Below are 21,962 nucleotides of genomic sequence, written 5' to 3' on the forward strand. Positions count from 1 at the left end.
GAATGCTAGCTTTGAGCACAGGGACAGCACTCAAGTCCTAAGTTCAAGCCCCAGGACTGGCACAAAAATAATAAACAAAAATCATGGCCAGAAATTCCTGTGTACAAAATCAGGAATTGAGGTTTCTTTTTCTGGTGAGGTAGAACGACCTGCCACAGCATGAATGTAGGGTCAGGGGTTTCTTAAATGCCTGGTGTTTCTATGGGTTGGTAATTTTCACAGAGTATTTGGTATAAGATTTCAAATCATTTTATTATTTGCTTGAAGAAAATCCTGGCGTCATGATCACGGGACAGGGGAAGTCTTTAAAGTTTTGTAAATAAGTTCATTTCCTTCTACTTTTAAGTTTTCTGTTAATCTCCACTCCTCCCCCCTCCCCTTCCCATTTTAGTTTTTTTTCCTATTTTTTTTATTGTGAAAATACCGTACAGAGGGGTTACAATTACATGGGCAAGGTAATGAGTACATTTCTTACAAGCATTGTTGCCTCCTCCTTTGTTTATCCTTCACATCCCTTCCCAGCCTCCCCTCTCCCCCCCTCAGTCCCAATCCTTCTCCCCCCCCCATGAGTACATTTCTTACAAGCATTGTTGCCTTCTTTGTTTCCCCTTCCCATCCCTTCCCATCCCTCCCTCCTTGCCCACCCCCTCACCGCCTGCCAAAGTTGTAAACTTCGTTTCTTGACATAATGTCTTGTATATCTCATTGTTGCAATGGGTCCACCTGTATCCCTACTTAAACAATTTGTTTTTTCTCTTCCCCTCCACAAAGTATACCAACATCAAATATAGTGAAAACAGGGGTTACACCGTGGGGGAGGGACATACAAAGCAACAAAGAAATCATCTTATAAATGTTAGACACAATTGCAAGAGAGAAAAAAAGTTGAATCCTTATCATTTTGCCTAACATCAACTTATCTGACCTTTTCTGCTTGTTTAGTTTTTATAGCCAGGAGCATACTTCCTCAAATATGCCCGAACTCCTGGCACCCTCTAGTGGCCATATATTTAAGAAGTTTTCTCCACAATGATAATTGTCCTATTTTCGGCTTTGGCTCCTCATGAAGAGGGTTTGAAATCAGAAATTCTACATTGAATCATACCTTCATGACTGGCTGGGGTAAATATCATCTTGAGGGCTCTTCTGTAGCCATTCTATCCAATAAGGATGTGGGACATTTAAAATAAAACAATTTGAAAAATTCAGTGGAATAAGAACCGGGTTTGAAACTAGACAGGGACTTGACTCCAGCACTTTCAATCTGGCAAGTATTTAACGCTTCATCCTTTTATAGCTCCACATACAGCATATGAACACAGAGCTGTTATATACTGGAAGCATGAAGGCAAATAGTAGCAAAGGGCATTAATTAAACGGAGACAATTATTGAGGAGTCCAGGAATCTTCCATCCATCAAATCATTACGAATGGAACCACAGATTGGCTTCATCGAAGGCTCTCAAATTATATGGCCCATCCTCCCTACTTCAAAGCCCAATGTCGCTGTCATTCTCCACCCTTAAAACCCAAAGTCCACTAATAATCACATGATACTCAGAACTTGCTTATTTTTCAGTTTATTTTTACAGAGCATGGCCAAATGAGAAAGCAATTGACAGGTGAGGAATGCACACAGAAAAAACCACACTGACCATCTCCTGATGTCACGGGGACCAGCAGTGGACACGTGTTCCCGTAAAGTGATTTTGTCATGGATAAGTCATCTGACAGGCTTCTCAGGGTAGAGAAAGTAAAGAAACCCACAATACAATTATGTAAAATGACACCAAAGCTAAACATCATATACATAGTAACTCCTTTATTCTAGAATTATAAAAATAGTGCCAGAAACTATATATTTGTTCAAATATATTGAAAAAAGTATAAGAATACAAATAGATATTAACAGTGGCTAGTGATGAGTCTTAAGGTTTCCTTTTCTTAAACGGTGATAGAAATTTGTATTTGCAACTATTTACATGACTTTCAACAACATTCAAGACAGATTGACACAGGCTTTTGATGAAGTGTATGGAAGGGCAAAGTGAGCTCTAGAACTTCTTCTGGCTTCTGTCAACTTCCCTTGAAGATAGAGACTTTATCTAAACCTGCTTCCGAATTACAACTTCCTCAGGCACACAGAGGTAAAGTGACTTACACAAACTCACAGGATTGTGGGTGGCAAGGGCCAATCCTCTAAACAAAGGACAAAGCCAGGCAGTTTAGACGGCTCTTACCGAGTTAGTAGAAAGTAGGAGAGGCTTTTCTGCGTGAACATGGAGATTAAATGGTATCAAACTGGGTGTGGTGGTTTATATCTGTAATCCTAGCTAATCAGGAGACTAAGAGAGAAAGGATCACAGTTTGAGGCCAGCCTGGGCAGAATAGTATGAGTCCCTATCTCAAAAATTACTGGAAAAAATAAAAAACCAGGGCTGAAGGCATGGCTCAAAGTGGTAGAGTTTCAGCCATGCAAATGTGAGGCCCTGAGTTCAAACCCAAGTACCAACAAAACAACAAAAAAATTAATCATGTTACTCTGATATAACCAAGTGGACAGATAAACAAACTCTTGCTAATTATGGGAGATATAAACATAGGGGAAAGCAGGGATATATACAGATACATATCTATGTATATAGATATGTAGATATCCATATATATAGATATGTAGATATCCATATATATAGATATGTAGCTATCTATCTATCTATATATAGATATGTATCTATATATAGATATATATATATCTCCTGGAAAAGAAATAGTCACATAAAAGCATACACTTTGATTGGTACCCATGAACCACAGACAGTAATCTAGGTCTGGAATGGTTTTCTAACAAATCAAAAATTATGGGACTGGATTACTCAGTCCTAAAGAAATATTCTCTTCTGTCTGATCTAAAATATCCAACAGTAAAATAATATACACATGGTAGTGCCAAACTTCTTTTAATGGCTAAACTAATGAAACGAACTATTACCTAAAGGTGACCCAAACAATTTCTGATCTCAATATGGTTTCTTACTCATCACAATATGCATCTGCAAGTCTTCCACATACCATCTGCCATGTCTTACATTCTCAGTGGCTTACATCAGAAGGGCCTAAAGAAAATGACTCAAGTGTCTTGACTCTGTTTTAGCATGACTGTTAACTCACAATGTGTGTGATTAACTAAAAGGTTTATTAAGGAATGCTATCCTGGAGACAATTTGTCCCTACTCAAGAGCTGGGTGTGCATGCATAGGTGTACAGCAGTAGGTGGGCACAATTATTAGTGGAGTGACAGGCAGTGTTACTTTTACACCAGTGCCATGGAAAGACTAACTTACAGATTATACCTGATGACATATCACAAAAATAACATTCTGAAAATACAAGTATTACAATGATCACGCATACAGCATTTAGTGGACAACTTCCCAGATTAAGCCTTACCCATATAAAAGTAATAGCAATACAACTTCTTTTGCTTTTATTCCCTTGTCTGAATGGTACAAATTAAGCCATTTGCTTCAATATATAAACATAAACACAGAATCTGCAGCACACTGAATTTTAGGAAAAGACAAAGGGAAAGGACATAAATGGCAACCAAGTAACTACTGTTGCTTTGAACTCATTTTTTTGACCACAGTATAGGAAATAGCCCTCTGCTGCTCATGAAATTAATTTTTTTCTCTCTACTTAACTCAATGGAGGAACAACCAGGTTTATTTTGTATTGTTCTATTTATGGTCATGTCTCACTCAGATCAATATTCCAATGATAATGTCTTTTATTTTTGGAAAAAGAGGCATGGAAACTTCATTGTTGACATATTATAAACTGTAAGGAGACCAGGACTTCAGCACAAATCCTAGTACCAGCACACACAGACACAGACACAGACACACACAGACACACACTAAGTCACTAAAAAACAACCCACGTTTTCTTTACAGTCTTGTTTCTCAATGTCTTAACTTTGTCAAGACATTTTTGACCCATATACTCATTTCTTTTAAAAATCTATTTGGCCAATCTATGCTATTTTATGAATGGCCAATGGATGGGCCAGAATACATTCAATTCTCTCCTAACCTACTTTTGATCAAAGGAAAGATTCCAAGCATTCTTGAAAGTTCAGTGACTCAGGAAACACAAGATCAATTCCTGGCAATCCCCAAGAAGAAAGCCACCTCAGTGCACAGATTCCACTCACATATGACCACACGCAAAATACCACCAGCAGTACTTGGACCAGAATGTTAAGAGTGGGTGTCATTCACTATTTTCAGGTCAGTGGCATAAAACAAATATACAGAAAATATGTCATACTTCCCCTTACAAAATTTCATGCTATATCCTCCAAAGTTGTGCAAAAAATAAAAGATACAGCAGTGGCATAGTGTACACCAGTGATAGTGAGAGTGTGCACATGGCAGAATCCACCATGAGTGGAAATTTGGGCTCTGTGTGTCAGGCAGGCTGTTCAGTTCCGCTTGGCCTGGCCACTCTCGCCATTAATCAGTGTCTTCTCCTGTTGTTCTGCGAGGGCCTGCCATTTCTGCCTGTTCTTTTTACAGCCATCTAGCAGAGGCAGACAGTCCTTTGAGACATGGGTCAGGGCCTACAGAGAGAAAAAAGGAAGGCTATGATAAAGGAAGGAAGGCCTCAGGCCCTCTCCCGCAAACCTGCCACCAAGGGTGGCCATGGTCTACGTTCATTTCACTGGTGGGATTTCCACAATGGTGTGAATACGCCATCCTTACAAAGATAATGAATACATGATCTTCTTTAAATGACCCCAGGAGCATGGATGAGATACAGAACAAGTACAACCCTCCACGGGACCTGAGTTGTGGAGACAGATGTGAAAACAAAACATTTATTTCTTGGCTCTGAGTGTGAGAATGACTACAAGAAGAAGACAGGATTTTTGTGTTTTTTTGTTGTTGTTGTGGTTTTTTTTTTTTCCATATTTGAGTATAGAGTGATTTCTTATACTGTTTAATCCAAGCTCAGAATAAAGGTTAATTCCTAACTCAGGGTGGCATTATTTGCTAAGGATGAGGTCATACAGGTTTAGCTATAAGAATGTTCCCTGTAGATTTCTCCTTTTTTTTGGCTGAGTCTGGGACTTGAACTCCATTTCTGATGACTCTGCTCACTGGCTGGTGCTCTACCACCTGGGCCATGCTTCTAACCCCTGTATATGTCTTTATGATAAACACTGACAGCAACAAATACCTAACAACAGGGCTAAGTATATTTCATAACTATTTTGTACTCATTACACATGATTACAGAAACACAGGTGACACAGAAATGTGTATTATGATCTATGAAATTAAGAGTCTACGTATGAAACTATAAAGTGTGTACATTCATGTTATTAGTAGATATGCTTTAGTAGTAAGATGGTAAGTGATTTCACCTTCCATTTTCCTTCTTGGTACTTTGTTTTATCTACCATGATAATGTGTTATTATTCCTATAATAACATTAACAATACAGATGAAGATCATAGATCACAGCAGATTCAAGCACAGTTGACTTCTTGCTCACATACGGAATGCTGGTAGACAAAATCTGTAGTGGGTATCGGTAGTGTGTGTGTGGTGTGTGTGTGTGTGTGTGTGTGTGTGTGTGTGTGTGTGTGTGTGTGTGTGTGTGTGTGTGTGTGTGTGTGTGTGTGTGTGTGTGTGTGTGTGTGTGTGTGTGTGTGTGTGTGTGTGTGTGTGTGTTTGCTGGTACTGGGGCCTGAACTCTGGGTCTCACATTCTTCTTTTTTTAATTAAGGTTGGTACTCTTCCACGTGAGCTTTTTGCTGGTTATTGGATACAAGTCTTCTGGGTTTGTCTGCTTGGGCTGGCTTCTAGCTTTCTGAGTAGCTAGGATTACAGGCATGAGTCACCTAACTCAGCATCTGGTTATTTTGACAGCATTTATCGAGATAGGAAAAAAAATATCAAAGGAGCTATTGGTGCAACTGAGGTACTCTTAACCATCAGATAGGGAAAGCATGTTAGTGAATCCTGAAGAAGGCAGGGGGGCAGCACCTGGACTCCTTTACCTTGTTTCTTTGGTGTCTCTCTGTCCTTTCCTCTTGTTTCCCACTGACTAGTACTTCTTTGTTAACTTGTTTGATGGCTAGAACTTCACTCTAGGTAATGTTCTTTCCCCAAATAAATACTGAAAACAAGTTCCTGTTTGAACTTTTTTTTTTTTTAAACTCAGGGCTTTATACCGTACCTACCACTTAAAACATGCCTCAGCTTTCCACCTTAAATGTTAAAAAATAAAAATGGTTGCCAGGAGCCATTGGTTCACACCTATAAGCCTAGTCATTCAGGAGGCTGAGATCTGAAGATCAAGTTTTGAAGCCAGCCCAAACAGCAATGTCCATGAGACTTTTTATTTCAATTTAAGCATCAAAAAGCTGGAAGGCAAGTGGTGGCTCAAATGCTAGAGCGCTAGCCTTGAGATAAAAAAGCTCAGGCCTTGAGTTCAAGCCCCAGGACACTCTCTCTCTCTCTCTCTCTTTCTCTCTCATACACACACACACACACACACACACACAAGATGGCATTTCTCCTTTCTGTACTGAGATCATAAACCTCTAAATTCATAAACAATTTTTTTTGTGCTAGTCCTGGGACTTGAACTCAGGGTCTGCATGTTGTTCCTGAACTGGTTTGCTCAAGGCTAGTACTCTACAACTTGAGCCACAATTCTACTTCCTGCTTTTCTGATGTTTAATTAGGGATAAGAGTCTCATAGACTTTCATTTCCCAGGCTCACTTCAAACTGTGATCTTCAGATCTCAGCCTCCTGAGTAGCTAGGATTACAGATGTGAGCCAGCAGCACCCTGTTGTTTCAGGGAAAATCTTTTGACCTGGAATATAACCTCTCCCCAAACCCAAAACAAAACAAGAATCCACTCTTGCAGAAGTATAGAAATGAACTGGTAATCATCTTCTAACCCCTTTCTTCTAACTCCCTCCTTTCAATCCTCAGAAATTTTTTTCTAATTTTTCCTATCTGTACATCAAACGAAAAAGTCTTCATAAAATAGGAAGTATAAGATATGTTCCTGTTCAATACAAACATCAGTAAAAGAAACAATGCTACTACTAATTTTATTTCTTCTTTTTTTTTCTTCTGCTTGTTCGCTTCTTGATTTGAAGGAAAAAGAAATGTATGTTCAATGCTAATATCTTCTATTTACTTTGGGTTTGGGTTCAGAACATAAGTGTAGTTTCCCATAAATACCTCATAGAGTTGCAAACAGATGGCATCGATGAACCCAACTTGCATGCTTGGGATTTTGTTTTTCTTCTCCCTGTTCATTAGATCCTGAAAATAAATACACACACAGACAGAGCCAGGTTTATTTCCAAGCAGGCAGTGAAGGCTGGCTAGCCAAGGATGGAGCGGCCAGCTAGCTGGCAAGATCAGACAGCAAGTCTATGGACCCCAAAGCAGAAAGAAAAAAGATCCTTGGTTCATTTCTAAAAGACACAAGTGCTTTCAGAAGAATCTTTTGCTTCTAGTTGATCCATCACTCTATTTAAAAAGGCAGTAAATGAAAGGGGGACGGAGGGGCGAATACAGTCAAGAACTCATGGTATATGCCACAAAATCAAGAACTGTAACAGGGGCTGGGCATGTGGCTTAGTGGTGGAGCGCTTGCCTTGCATGCATGAAGCCCTGGGTTTGATTCCTCAGTACCACATGAACAGAAAAAGCTGGAAGTGTTGCTATGGCTCAAGTGGTAGAGTGAGCAAAAGAAGTTCAGGGACAGTGCCCAGGCTCTGACTTTAAACTCCAGGACTAACCAAAACACAAAAGAATAAAAAGAAATGTAAGGGAAGGGGTGGGACAGAAGGAGATGGGACTGTGGAAGAGGTGACAAGGATCAAGATGTATTGTATTCATACACCCCCATGTTAAGTAACACCTCCCTTGTACCACTACTTAAAGATAATAATAATAAAACAACCTCTTAAAAAAGGCAGCATGGATTAAATAATACCTTTAAATTCTATGTTGCCTCACGGGAATTTATCCTAACAGAATAATAAAGGAACAGCTGACAGAAGTTCAGCAACATCCATTTTTTTTTTTTATCACTGTGCTCTTTGTACTACGAACACCGCAGACCTCATTATACCAAAGGAAGTGGCTCCATGATGATGACATTTATTTCATGTCATTTTGACCAATGTCACATGAGAGAACATCTTTTGGGATAAAAAGTAGTTCATCATGGGGCTGGAAACGTGGCTTCGTGGTAGAGTGCTCACCTAGCATGCACGAAGCCCTGGGTTCGATTCCTCAGTTCCACATAAACAGAGAAGGCCAAAAGTGGCGCTGTAGCTCAAGTGGTAGAGCACTAGCCTTGAGCTGAAGAGCTAAGAGACAACTCCCAGGCCCAGAGTTCAAGCCTCATGACAGACCAAAAAAAAAAAAAAAAAAAAAGTAGTTCATCATATTTAAATGGAAAAAAAAAAGTGCAAATTGCCAAAAAAAAAAGTGGCACAATATAGTGAGTACAAGTCTTGTTTTTTGGTCCTGTTACTTGCATTTGCTTTTGGTCAAGGGCATGTATAATTCTTCTAACAAGAAAAACTGGTTAGAAAAAACAAGTAAACTGAGAAATTGCATTCCCAAGGAAAGAACCCAGAGAAACATTAAAAAAGAAAAAAAAGAAGTATACAATTTAGAGGGGTGTGATGGTGCACACCTGTAATTCTAGCACTTAGGAAGCTGAGTCAGGAAGATATCTTAAATTTGAGGCTAGTCTGGGCTACTGTCTTGAAAATAAAAAGCATATAGTTAAAAAAATATACATTTGAGTAATTGCTATCCGGAAGATGTCCTACTTACCGTGGGTTCTATGTTGAGTTCTTTCCTCTCTCTGTCTCCTTGGTCAAAAAATTCAGTTGCTACAAGTTCTGCTATCTGAAATAAATACCAGACTTTGTTTTGGGGAAGGAAAAAGCATGTCACTCTAAGAGGCTTTGAATGACGATCCAAAAGTCTAGTGCACAGCTGAAGAAACTGAAGTGCAGAGAGAGATGAAGCAATTTGTACAAGGATGCTAGCCAATAAGCAACAGCAGGACATTTGGACATGAGTCCATGTCTGGCTCCTCTCTCCTCATTACTATATTCATTCATTCATTCATTTACTCTTCCCCATGTCTGCAAATCTCTCCTTGGTAGTTTGCAACATTTTTCCTTTTTGTGCTGGTCCTAGGGCTTGAACTCAGGGCCTGAGTACTGTCCCTGAGCTCTTTGACTCAAGGCTAGCACTCTATCACTTGACTTTTATCTCTATTTCTGGATTTTGGGTGTTTACTTGGTGATATGAGGCTCACAGACTTTCCTGCCTGAGCTGACTTTGCTTCAATCTTCAGATCTCCTGAGCAGGATTGTTTTGCTGTTGTTTGTATGTATGTATGTATGTATGTATGTATGTTTGTATTTGTTATTTATTTGGTGTTGGTATTGGGGCTTAAACTCAGGGCCTTTCATTCTCATTTGGCTTTTTGGCTCAAGGCTGGTACTCTATAAACTGAGCCACACCTTCAGTCTAGCTTTTTGCTGGTCAATTGGAGATAAAAGTCTCATGAACTTTTCTGCCCAGGATGTTTTTACACCATAATTCTCAGATCTCAAGCCTCCTGCATAGCTATGATTACAGGTGTGAGACACAAGTGCCTGTGTAAATTTTATTTTTAGTTTTTTTTTTTTTTGGTCTGGTCATGGGGCCTGAACTCTGGGCCTGGGCGCTGTCCCTCAGCTCTTCAGCTGAAGGCCAGTGCTCTACCACTTGAAACACAGTGCCACTTCCAGCTTTTTTTTTTCTTTTTGCTTATGTGGTGCTGAGGAATTGAACCCAGGGACTCAGGCATGCAAGGCAAGCACTCTACCACTGAGCCACTTTCCCAGCCCCTCTAAATTTTATTTTTAATGTGTTTGATTCTTCCTTTTCCCCCCCTCCAATAAAGCAATAGGTCAAAGGTTTAATTCTGAAGAAAGGATAAATGGAATGACATATCTTCCTGTCTTCTGTGTCATTTCTTATTTGAAAATGGCTCCTGATCCTATTTAATACAGAGCCAGAAGCGATGTCAGATGACCTTTCTGGAGGGCATGGCACGTCTGTGGATTTTAATCTTGTTTTCTCATTCATGACCTGAACCTCTTTTGTTTCTGTGCGGTGTCACTTGTTGCCAGCAAAAGTCTCTGATAATACATTAAGAATCAAAATTCCATCTCCCCAAACAAAATGCAATATGCATATCACCACACAGCCCATCTTTTTCTGCCTCTGTTACGGCAAAAGTGTTCTGGAAGCTCTCCTAATTCAGAGAAAAGGTCTTTATTACTTATATTCCCGATCAGATCCTCTTACATCTGACACCAACATTTCCTTCAAGAACTTGGTAATGCTGCCTTAGTACTAAGGAAAAGCCTAGCTTAACCAACGAGCCATAAGGAAAAATCAAAGGCATGTACTAAAAAAAATAAAATTCCAAAAAACATAAACCCAAGGTAGCCAGAAGTAGCATTGAAATGCAAACGTCAACAGTTAGGTCTCAGTGTTCTTTTATCATACAAATATAAAGTGTAAGCCAGTCTCACGGAATAAAGAAAACCTTTTTTTTGAATACCAAGTTTATACAAGGGGATATTATATATATATGAGTATTATTATACTCATTGGGATTCATTTTGTTCTTAATGGTGAGAAAAGTCACGGTGATGCAAACTGGTGATCTGATTACTTTTCAAATGGTTTTTGATGAATATATGTTAGTTCTGACTTTTCCATGATTCATTCAGTATATCTCTGCCACCCCACCCGCTTTCACTCCCCTAATTCTGCCTCCTTAAATCAACTTCAGCAGGTTTCATTGTTGTGCTTTCATACATGCAAATCAACTACTTACGCCATAAAGGGAAAGTTTTTCTTTTTCTTGTTGCTTTTAACTCTGCTTAAGAATTAGAAAAAGCAAATAATAACAACAATAATAATAATAATGAGTTGGGCACCAGTGGCTCATGTCTGTAAACCTAGCTACTCAGGAGCTGAGATGTAAAGATAACAGTTTGATGCCAGCCAAGGCAAGAAAGTCTGTGAGAGCCTTATCTCTAATTAACTACCAAAAATAAACGCAGAGGTGGAGCTGTGGCTCTAGTGGTTGAGCACTAGCTTTGAGTATCAAACCTCAGGGACAGCACCTAAGCCATGAGTTCAAACCTTAGTACCAGCTCCAAAACAAACAAACAAACAAAAAACTTATGAAAAGCATTCCCTAAATGTTGACTTTGGAAGTGACTTTAAGCATGAGATCTTTTCTTATTTTGACTTTGTAGCTACTGCTTTTTCCATCACTATGCAACATACCCGCTGTTGGATGGGCCAGGGCTTCGTGATCGCTGAGAGGTCACAGGCCGTCATCAGCATGGCTCTGGTGGGGGAGAGAGAAACACAAATCCTCATTAACTTTTCTGTGCAGACACACCTCTGTAAGCCATCCCTAATAAAGCCGAGTGACAAAAACCCTCTCAACAAGAGGAATGGCAGTCAGGGGAGACCAGAGAAACAGACCAGTTTCCACAGATTCTTCTATGACAACTGTCCTCCTTCACAGCACTCCCTCAGATTTTTGCATCTAGCTCCAGACTGGCACAAGCACATGATTTGCTTTGGGGTGAAACATACCTGCTATTATTATTTTTTGCAAGGTAGAATGATGAGAACACATTGGTGACTGATGTATAATTAAAGGAAAACATCAGATATCATACTGATGAAAGTGCTGTGGCAGAAATTATGGTGGGCACTTGGAGTGCTATTGGATCATACCTGTAATTCTAGCTACTCAGGAGGCTGAGATCTACGGATTGTGGCTTGAAGCCAGTCCTCGGCAGGAAAGTATGTGAGAATCTTATCTCCAATTAACCACCCAAAAGCTGGAAGTGGAGCTGAGTGGCTCAAGTGGTAGAGTGCTGGTTAGTCAGCCTTGAATAAACAAACAAACAAACAGAAAAACTAAACTAAGGCACCTAGGCCTTGAGTTCAAGCCCCAGTTTTGGTGTGTGTACACGCACATGGACGTGTGTGTGCACACACACACAAATTATAGTGAGCAATCCTAATTCATTTACCATCTGCTGGTGCCCTTAATGTGGAAAGGCTTAGAATGATGAAATTGAAGTGAGAATGGAGAAGATTCAGCCCTGGTTAGGGAAGTGAAAACACTTAGGTCTTAGGAGTCTGTGAGTCTCTAGCTGAACACAAGACCTTGTGCTTGAACATGGCTCTGCCTTTAGCCTGATGCTCCCATCTCAGACCTGAATGTCTGATGTATTTACCCCTTTAATTAGTTTAAAGAAATAGGCAATAGGCCATCCCTTAAGATATTAACACTCAAGGCAAAGTATCAAAAGAAAACGGTACTCTCTCTTGCACTGATTCTCTGACTTAAAATCAGTGCCCTGGAGATATATAGATGGATTGTGAGGCTTGAACTCATGGCCTGGGCACTGTCCTAAGTATTTTTGCTCAAAACTAGCGCTCTATCACTTTGAGCCACAACTCCACTTGTGTTTTTGGTGGTTAATTGGAGATAAGAGCCGTGTGGACTTTCCTGCCTGGGTTTTGAACCACAATTCTCAGATTTCAGCTTCCTAAGTAGCTAGGATAACAGGTGTGAGCCACCACCAGCATCTGGCTTGGAGCTATTTGTCATGGTCACAAAGGATTTCAATAAGTTGACAGTACATCTGTCTCTAAGATGATACCCTGTGCCCTTAACTACAATCCCACCAACACAGGGGCCAGGTGGGTGTCAGGCCTACTGTAGACTTCTCCACAAGAGGTCAGGCCAGGACAGAACAGCTCAGAGGGAATCTCCTCTTGTATATCTCTTGTTATATTGAGAACAAGTATTCACTAACCACAGCAGAAGGCACTTTCTTTTGTACTGAGCTATTCTAAAAAGCCCATGAGACCATGCAATGACATATGGCTACACGAAGTAGACAGCTGGGAATCCCTCTGTTCTTTCCTTATCATTTGTGTCTTTCATGGCATGCAAAGTAATCTCCCCATTTATTAAAGCACTGTTGACTTCAAAATTGTGTGCACACTATCCTTAGAATTCGATGTCTCCTTTTTCTCGATGACTGCCTCTTGGCTCCTTTGTTTTGATCTTGTTCTCGCCACAACATAGGTAGCTATTGTAAAACAAAACAAAACAAAACCTAACAACAAGAACAAAGGTGCTAGAAGGAAGGGAAAGGTGTACTGGTGATAGAAGAGATCCTGAAGGGCCCCAATTCTAACAGCACTGCTAGGCTGAGTGTCATCCATGTGTATCATCTGTGTGTGTGTGTGTGTGTGTGTGTGTGTGTGTGTGTGTGTGTGTGTGTGTGTGTGTGTGTGTGTGTGTGTGTGTGTGTGTGTGTGTGTGTGTGTGTGTGTGTGTGTGTGTGTGTGTGTGTGTATACTTGGACTTGAACTGGGCTTTTTTGCTTGTTACTTGAGCTACATCTCCACTTCTGGAGTTTTGCTGGTTAAATGGAGTTGAGAGTTTCACAAACTTTCCTGCCCCAGCTGGCTTCCAGCCTCCATCCTCAGATCTCAGTCTCCTGATTAGCTAGGATAACGGGCATGAGCCACCAGTACTCAGTGCAGCCATCAACTTCCTCTCACAAAACAGAAAACGATTTATTTTCAGCTCTTTCATCCAAAGATTGAGTGGAAGCCAATGGATACTTTACTACTCTAGTCCATTCTAAGTCAGTCTAAAAGGAAGGAACAACTTATTCACTTGAATTTACATGTGTATTTATTTTCACTTCAAATAGCACTCCAGTGAAGTCTGACAGCCTCAAAGATCATCGTGTTGTAACAAATAATAAAAACTAACTGAGCAAATTAGCCAGGTAAAGAAACTTGACTTACAAGAATAGTTCCTTTTGATGAGGATCTTCCAAATTAAATTGATTTTTTCTTATAAGTTCAAAAAATTCTCCTCGTCTCCTTGAAAATGAAGAAAAATATTATTTTGAGTACCCCATCTCTTATCAACTTTTAGTCTCTGATACTCAGAAAATAAATATTTGGAGAAAAAAAATCCTTATTGTAGAACCCCCTCATCTAAAAATCAACATTTAAAAGTCATTTAATACTTACTTTCACTCGTCATTTACTTTTTTGTTTTGAGCGGTTCTAGGGTTTGAACTTAGCTCCTCCCACTTTGATTCAGTAAATATAATCTGATGTGTAATAATACCCATCATTGCTATAAATCTTGAGCAATCACAAGAGTTGTTCTTTCCCTAGTGTTTTAAAATCTAGCTAGACACACAAGACTCAAGAAGAGAAAAGTGTTATGCTCTGAAATTTACTATATAGGATCTTCACAAATTAATAATAGTTTCATAGGGTATCAGAGGAGATGCTCACTGGAAATGACAAGTCCCAGAAGGCTGTGCGGTTCAAGGTACTTTTCAAATACTTGGTATAACAAATCTGTTACAAATGGAGTAAATTGAAATTTATTGTATGTTCTTTTGCTCTAATAATAATAGTAATAATAATTATTACTATTACTGTTATTACTATTATTATTTGCGTGTGCCAGTCCTCAGGGCCTGGGTAATGTCTTTGAGCTTTTTTGCACAAGGCTCTACCATTTGGGCCATAGCTCTACTTCCAGCTTTTTGGGTAGTTAACTGGAGTTAAGAATCTCATGGATTTTCCTGTCCCAGCTGTCTTTGAACCATGACGCTCAGATCTAAGTCTCCTGAGTAGTTAAGATTACAAGCATGAATCACCACTGGGGTGTCTAATTTTTTAAAAAATTAATTTAGCTGGATGCCAGTGGCTCACACCTGTAATTCTAGCTACTCAGGAGGCTGGGACCTGAGGATTACAGTTTAAGCCTAGCCCAGGCAGGAAAGTCTGTGAGACTTATCTTCAGTAATTACCCAAAAGACCAAAGTAGAACTGCGGCTAAAGTGGTAGAGTGTTAGCCTTGAGCCAAAAAACCCAGGGACAGTGCCTGGGCCCTGAGTTCAAACCCCAGTACGGACAGCCCCCCTCCCCCAATTTATTTTTCAACTTCAAAGGGTTGCATGAGGGGGCTACAATTTAGTGTCTAAGTGTCCACTGCTTCTTGATCAAAGGCACGCCTGCCATCATCCCCCACCCATCCCCTGTGTGCCCTCCCCAACATTCAATTCTAATTACCCTTCAAGTGTTCCAAAATTCAATGACGTAGATACTGAAGTTAGATACAGAGCAGTAGATAACTGATAGACATTTGCGGCTGTCCGTTTTGCTTGGTTTTCTTCTAAGAGTGGCAAACTCCTTGCCTCTAATCCTCCTACAGAGGGAGAGACCTGTGCTCTGTGCTAAAGGAAATCCCATAGGTATGGCTCCAGGCTCCCTGTCTTCCCACACTTGAAAACACTTTACTCTCTGGAAGGTGGCAATACATCGTTGTTCAAACCCAGGAAAAAGTGTTTGCTAGCATTCAGAAATGCAGAGCAATTGTGAAAATGCATCACCACAACCTAGCACTGTAATATATAGCTGAATTTTAGAATCATTAACTTCCAAGTTGTACATTAACATTCTTCCTCTGCCAACATCAAATAAAACAGAAACAAGAATTACTTGTTTGATAGGTCCCATGGTTTCTCTTATTTGCAATAACTAGTACCTGTGTAGGACAAGCAGAAAAGGCCAAAAGCTACATACATATGACCAGATGAGATGATGTTAAGCAAAATGAGTCCCAAGATAGGGACACAAATATCTTTTTTTCTTTCTTGCTATTGTTTCTAATGTATTTATAATGTACCATGTGATTTTGTTGCTTTGTATGTTCCTCCCCCATGGTATAACTCCTATTTTTACTACATTTGATATTGGTGCCCTGCATCTTGTATATATACACTGTGTGTGCGCGCGCATGTGTGAGTGTGTGTGTGTTCTGGTCCTGGGGCTTGAACTCAGGGCCTAAATGCTATCCCTGAGCCTTTTTTTACTCAAGGCTAGTGTTCTGCCACTTGAGCCACAGCTTCACTTCTGACTCTTTGGAAGTTCATTGGAGATAAGCATCTCACAAACTTTCCTGACTGATCTGGCTTCAAACTAGGATCCTTAGATCTCAGGCTCCAGAGTAGCTAGGCCTAAGACAACAGTACCCAGCTGCAAACACTTTTAAGACCTGTTTTAGAAGATAATTTTCTGAAGACTTACTTTATATAGAGTGCTAGGTCTGTAGCTAAAATAGCTTGCTTGATTATTTTCAATGTGGTCTTGTATTCTTCAATGGAGAGGCCACTGAGAATCTGGTTGCCCTTAAAAAAAAAGTATCATTAGTGGTGATCCTGCAGACGGTGCTCACATGAAAATGCATGAAGATATAATTTCTCGCACACATGCCCACTATTCTGAACTTGTGATTTACAGGACACATGTTTCCTTCAATACCATGAAACCATAGAATGTTACACCTGCCTATGTATGCATATATCTCCAACTCTGCTACTCCTTGGGCCGTAGACCACACCTAAAATCTAATAGCTGATTATCAATTTCCTTTGGGCAATTTAATTTCTACACTGTAATAACAAGGGAAACTGAAATATCAAGAGCCATACTACTGGATGTAAAGAATGGAATTTTACTCAGTTATAAGGAAGAATTAAATTAGATAATTTGTCAGAAAATGAATGGAACTGGAAATCATCTTGTTCAGTGAAATAATCTAGCCCCCCCAAATCAAGTATTACATGTTCCCTCCATTTGTGGAAGTAAAATAAAACCAAGTCCTGAAAGTAAAAAAACAATCAGGGAGGTGGAAGGGGAGAAGAAAGAATGAGAAGGAATGTTAGGAGAGTAATAGAGCAGTTGATTATGGTCAAAATTCATCATATGCATGCATGGAAACATCTAGAAGCAATTATTTACCACATACAATTTAACATACACTATTAAAAAAGAACGAAGACCAGCACGAGTGGCTCAGGCCTACTCAGTAGGTTGTAATTTCAGGAACTTGATTCAAAGCCATCCTAGGGAAGACAAATTACCCTAGGGAAGACAAATCCTAGCGATTCTTATCTGCAATTAACCAGCAAACTGGCAGAACTGGAAGTGTGGCTCAAGTCGGAGAGCAGAGCACTAGCCTTGAGCAAAAAGTTGAGCAAGAATGTAAGGTCTTGTTCAAGTCCTATTTTTTTTTTTAGGAATCAAAAAGTGAAAATTGTGAAATTCTAAAACATTTGATTATTAAAGTTATTTCTCTACCGCTTTTGTAATAAGCCAATATATATATTGGGTTTCAGTAATAAGGCTTGAGCTCAGAACCTGGGTGCGGTCTCTTAGCTTTTCCTTTACTCAAAAATGGTGCCCTACCACTTGAGTCACAGCTCCACTTCCTGCTTTTTGGTGGTTAATTGGGGATGAGAATCTCCAATTAGATATTCCTGCCTGGGCTGGCTTTGAAGTGTGATCCTCGGATCTCAGCCTCCTAAGTAACCAGGATTCCAAATGTGAAGCACTGAAGCCCAACGTACTGGTGCCAATGTATACATCTTAATCAATACCAAAAATCGTGCATTGTTCTCTGGGAACATGACAGGGCAGCTGGGCAGAGGTCCTGAGACCAAGATGTCCTTCCTAGCTGGCGATCGTGGTGGTACTCATAAGGGCTGAGGCGTCTACTTAAAGGGGGCTAGGCTTTGTGTGATCATTGAAGGGCTTTGCTATGTTACCATTCTTAATTCTGGCCTGTAATTTAAAGCACAGTCACTCTCTCATTGTGAACTAAGTAAAACACACAGCGTGGACACTCAGAATATACTCAACACATCTCTAAGTCCAGTCAGATATGCTTCTTAAATATCAGGGCCAAGAAAAATAAAGTCCTGAAGCTTAGACATGTTAGGAGGTCAGGGGGACTTCTGCATGGGCAAGGCCAATGACCACCATACTAGCTATGCCATAACTAATGTTGACACTGTAGTATGGATGTAAGATGAGAAAAGCCTACAGACACAACTGAAAACATTATGATGATGATTATATTTGGTGCTGGTCCTGGGGCTTGAAAGCAGGGCCTGGACCCTGAGCTTTTTCTCTTAAGGCTTGCGCTCTGTCACTTGAGCCCCAGCTCCACTTCCGGATTTTATTTATTTATATATATATTTGTTGTGATTAATTGGAGGTAAGAGTTTCATGGATTTTCCTGCCTAGGCTGGCTTTGAACCTCGATCCTCAGATGTCAGCCTGCTGGGTAGCTAGGATTACAGGTATAAACCATCAGCGCTGGGTCCATAAACATTATTTTTAGATATTAAATCATTTTTAGAATTTTTAGATTTTTGGAAAAGAGATCTGAAAATTTCTGATACTTTTTATTTATCTTAGGATAAAAAATTATTTCAAGCAGAAAATTATTTTCTGCTAGGTTTTTATATGTTTCTTCTTCTCAAAGCAGGGTCTATAATTTCTTTTGCATATAAATATGGTTACAAAGATAATGATCTATAGACAGATCTTATGATCTGAGCCAGACATATACACACAACCAGAGTCCTTGGATGGTAATGCTTTCAATATATGTTAGCATGCTCTTTGTTTTATTTCCCCCTTTTTTTTTTTTTGCTTTGGAAATGCACTTGTAATAAGATATATTTAAAAAGCAAGTTTTAGTTGAAGTACACAGCCAATTCTGAGGGAAGACTAGATACTTCCAGGATAATATGCCATACATTTCTGCGAAAGTTTGAGTCTTGGAAGAAATGCGCACATGAGAGATAAGATGCTTTGTGGAAAAATTGTTAAAAGCAGGCCACGTGAACCCCGAGTGACAACCCCAGAGAGAGCCGCTCCCTCTGAGTAACTCTGCAACACCCATGGGCAGGTCTGAGGCCATCTCCAAAACAGCCAGACGCAAATGCCAGATTGAGATGTATAAGAAAGTGCCAGAAGCTCAAGGCAGTCCAGAACAAAGGAGAGAGCTTTGGGCATGTGTTTAATGATGTGAAAAGAGACTGGAAGAGTCCCGTATGTTAAGAATCAAGATAGCTTTCTTACTAAAGGCCAAAAATCCCACTGGGGCTCTGGTGGCTCAAAGCTACAATCCTAGCTACTAAGGAGGCTGAGATTTGAGGATCTTGGCTCTAAGGCAGTTCCATGCAGGAACATCTCTGAAACTTTCTTTTATTTTTTATTTTTGGCTTGTCTTGAGGCTTAAACTCTTTTTTTTTTTTGGGTCCGGTCGTGGGACCTGAACTCTGGGCCGGGCGCTGTCTCTCAGCTCTTCAGCTCAAGGCTAGCGCTCTACCACTTGAGCCACAGCGCCACTTCCGGCTTTTTTCTTTTTGCTTATGTGGTGCTGAGGAATCAAACCCAGGGCCTCAGGCATGCAAGGCAAGCACTCTACCACTGAGCCACCTTCCCAGCCCCGAGGCTTAAACTCTTGGTTTGGGCACTGTCCCTGAACTTCTTCTGCTCAAAGCTAGTGTTCTACCACTTTAGCCACAGCACCACTTCCAGCTTTTTCCATGATTTAATTAATAAAGAATTCCACAGACTTTTTTTTTTTTTTTTTTGGTCAGTCGTGGCGCTTGAATTCTGGGCCTGGGTGCTGTCCCTCAGCTCTTCAGCTCAAGGCAAGTGCTCTACCACTTGAGCCGCAGCACCACTTCCGGTTTTCTAGTCATTTATTGGAGATAAGAGTCTCATGGACTTTCCTGCCCAGGCTGGCCTTGACCGAGATCCTCATATCTCAGCCTCCTGAGTAGCTAGGATTACAGGCAGTAGCCACCAGTGCCCAGCTCACAGACTTTCTTGCTTGGACTGGTTTCCAACTGCTATCCTCAGATCTCAGCCTCTCGAGTAGCTAGAATTGTAGGCATGTGCCATCGGTGCCCAGCTATCTCTAGAACTCTTTATCTCTTATTAACCAGCAAAAAGCTGGAAGTGAATCTGCGACTCAGGTGAAAGAGTGCCAGTCTTGAGGGAAAAAGCTAAGGAAGAGCAGCCAAGTCCTGAATTCAAGCCCTAGGAACTGCACGCGCGTGCACACGCGCACACACACACACACACACACACGCACACACACACACACACACAATCAACTCCCACAGTTCTGGTAGCTCTACCCTAGACTTGTGTACAGTATACTGGCATCAAGCAGACATGAAGCAATATATAAGCAATTGGCTATCTCAGCAAACCAATCTACATTAGACCATACACAGCCTTACTGAGGAGGTTACCTAAACAGGTTGTATAACTCTTTCGTCCCCTCTTGTTGTGCTAGGGATAGAACACAGAGCCTTATGCACAGAAAGCCCATGTCCTACTCAGATTGCAGAACTTTTTACCTTTCACCCACTCTGAAGAGAATTCATTTTCCTCCACCTCAAGCAAGAGGGAGGCCTGGAACTCCCTTCTATGTCTTTCTGTCCTTCCTTCCCTTCTCTGGCTAGAGGAGTAGGAAATGCCATGGAGGCTTGAAGGTGAGGAAAGACAGGGAAGATTCAGGAAGGAACAAACAGGAGAAGTCCACCAGCAAGGAGAGGGGAAGCGGGGGAGAGCCTGAAACTTTAAATCAGATCCACATCAGGAATGGACACTTTGAGGGGTTTATAAACTGACAACTGTCTATTATGTAGTGGGACTTAGCCATCCATTGAGCAGAGGGCCATTTATTTATTTTGGTACCAGTCCTGGGGCTTGAACCCAGGGACTGGGTGCTGTCCGGGGCTTCTTTGCTCATGGCTAGTGTTCTACCACTTGAGCCATTTGGTTCTACTTCTCACTTTTTGGGTAACTGGAGGTAAGAGTCTTATGGACTATTCTGCCTAGACTAGCCTTGAACTTGGATCCTCAGATCTCAGCTTCCCAGGTAACTTGGATTACAGGCATGAGCTGCTGACCCAGTGAGAGGCTGTTATTTATACAATAATGAGCAGAATAGTTTTCTTTTTGGGCTTGGGGAAGAACCAGCCACATCAGTAATAATTAAAGACATGGTGTTAAAATCCCTTCAAGATTATACACTATTTGTTATGCTTGTTTTAGGTTGTGGTTAGAACTTCCATTTCTACCTTATCATAAAAGTAGCACCCAGCACCAGCTGGGTGCTGGTGGCTTATTCCTGTAATCCTAGCTATTCAGAAGGCTGAGATCTGAGGATCAAAGCTTGGAGCTAGACCTGGCAGAACAGTCTGTGAGACTCTTCTCTCTAACTGACTACCAAAAAAGCTAGAAGTGGAGATGTGACTCCGGTGGTAGAGCACGAGACTTGAGTGAAAAAACCCAGGGACAGCACCACGTCCTGAATTCAAGCTCTGAGACCTGCTTACACACAAAAATGTAGTATTAAAAAAGCCAAAAGGGAATATAAAAAGTATTAATAATTTCAGTAGACAAGCACAACCACTGCTAACTTTAGGATGGGTTAATTTCCTTAATTAGGTTATTTTCCTTAACTAGGTTAATTTAGCACATCTTATTATATACTTTTTTCTTTAATAAATTAGTTTAGATTTGTTACACAGGGGAAATTTCATTATAACATTTCTACATATTTACAATATGTTCCAATCAACCTCATTCCTCTATCCCTCTCCTTTACATCCTTCTGTTAATATGTTTTCTTACATTGACAAATACTAATTTCATCAAGTTGTTAACAAAACTGTTTGTTAATCGTTAGAAGTTTCAATAAAAAGGGAGAGCTGTCCAGGAGGTAGAAACAAGAGGTTTGTTCTTTTAGGCTATTTTTCTTTTCTTTTCTTTCTGTCTTGTCTGTTTGTCTGTCTGTCTTTGGGAAGGTAAGAAGAGGCACAGAAATGGACGGACAAGATGAACAAGTGCAGCAATGGAACTCATAGACACTACGTTGATAATGAACTGT

General features: G+C 40.4%; 1 protein-coding gene across 6 annotated transcripts in view; it reads right to left on the bottom strand.

The window, feature by feature from the left end:
• Window positions 1-1,564: 1,564 nt before the first annotated feature.
• Pde5a (phosphodiesterase 5A) overlaps window positions 1,565-21,962 on the bottom strand; it is a 230,594-nt gene continuing 210,196 nt past the window's right edge. For all 6 annotated transcript variants that reach the window (XM_070022515.1, XM_070022514.1, XM_070022517.1 and 3 more), the window contains 6 exons: window positions 16,286-16,386; window positions 13,979-14,056; window positions 11,414-11,477; window positions 8,885-8,959; window positions 7,268-7,351; window positions 1,565-4,621 (listed from right to left, as the gene is read on the bottom strand). In XM_070022515.1, the coding sequence (XP_069878616.1) occupies window positions 4,484-4,621; window positions 7,268-7,351; window positions 8,885-8,959; window positions 11,414-11,477; window positions 13,979-14,056; window positions 16,286-16,386 (540 nt within the window). In that variant the 3' untranslated portion in view covers window positions 1,565-4,483. The remainder of the gene's footprint in view (window positions 4,622-7,267; window positions 7,352-8,884; window positions 8,960-11,413; window positions 11,478-13,978; window positions 14,057-16,285; window positions 16,387-21,962) is intronic.

The sequence above is a fragment of the Dipodomys merriami genome, unplaced genomic scaffold (assembly GCF_024711535.1).
Source record: "Dipodomys merriami isolate MVZ:Mamm:240054 unplaced genomic scaffold, mDipMer1.0.p SCAF_15, whole genome shotgun sequence".
NCBI classification, from domain to species: Eukaryota; Metazoa; Chordata; class Mammalia; order Rodentia; family Heteromyidae; genus Dipodomys; species Dipodomys merriami.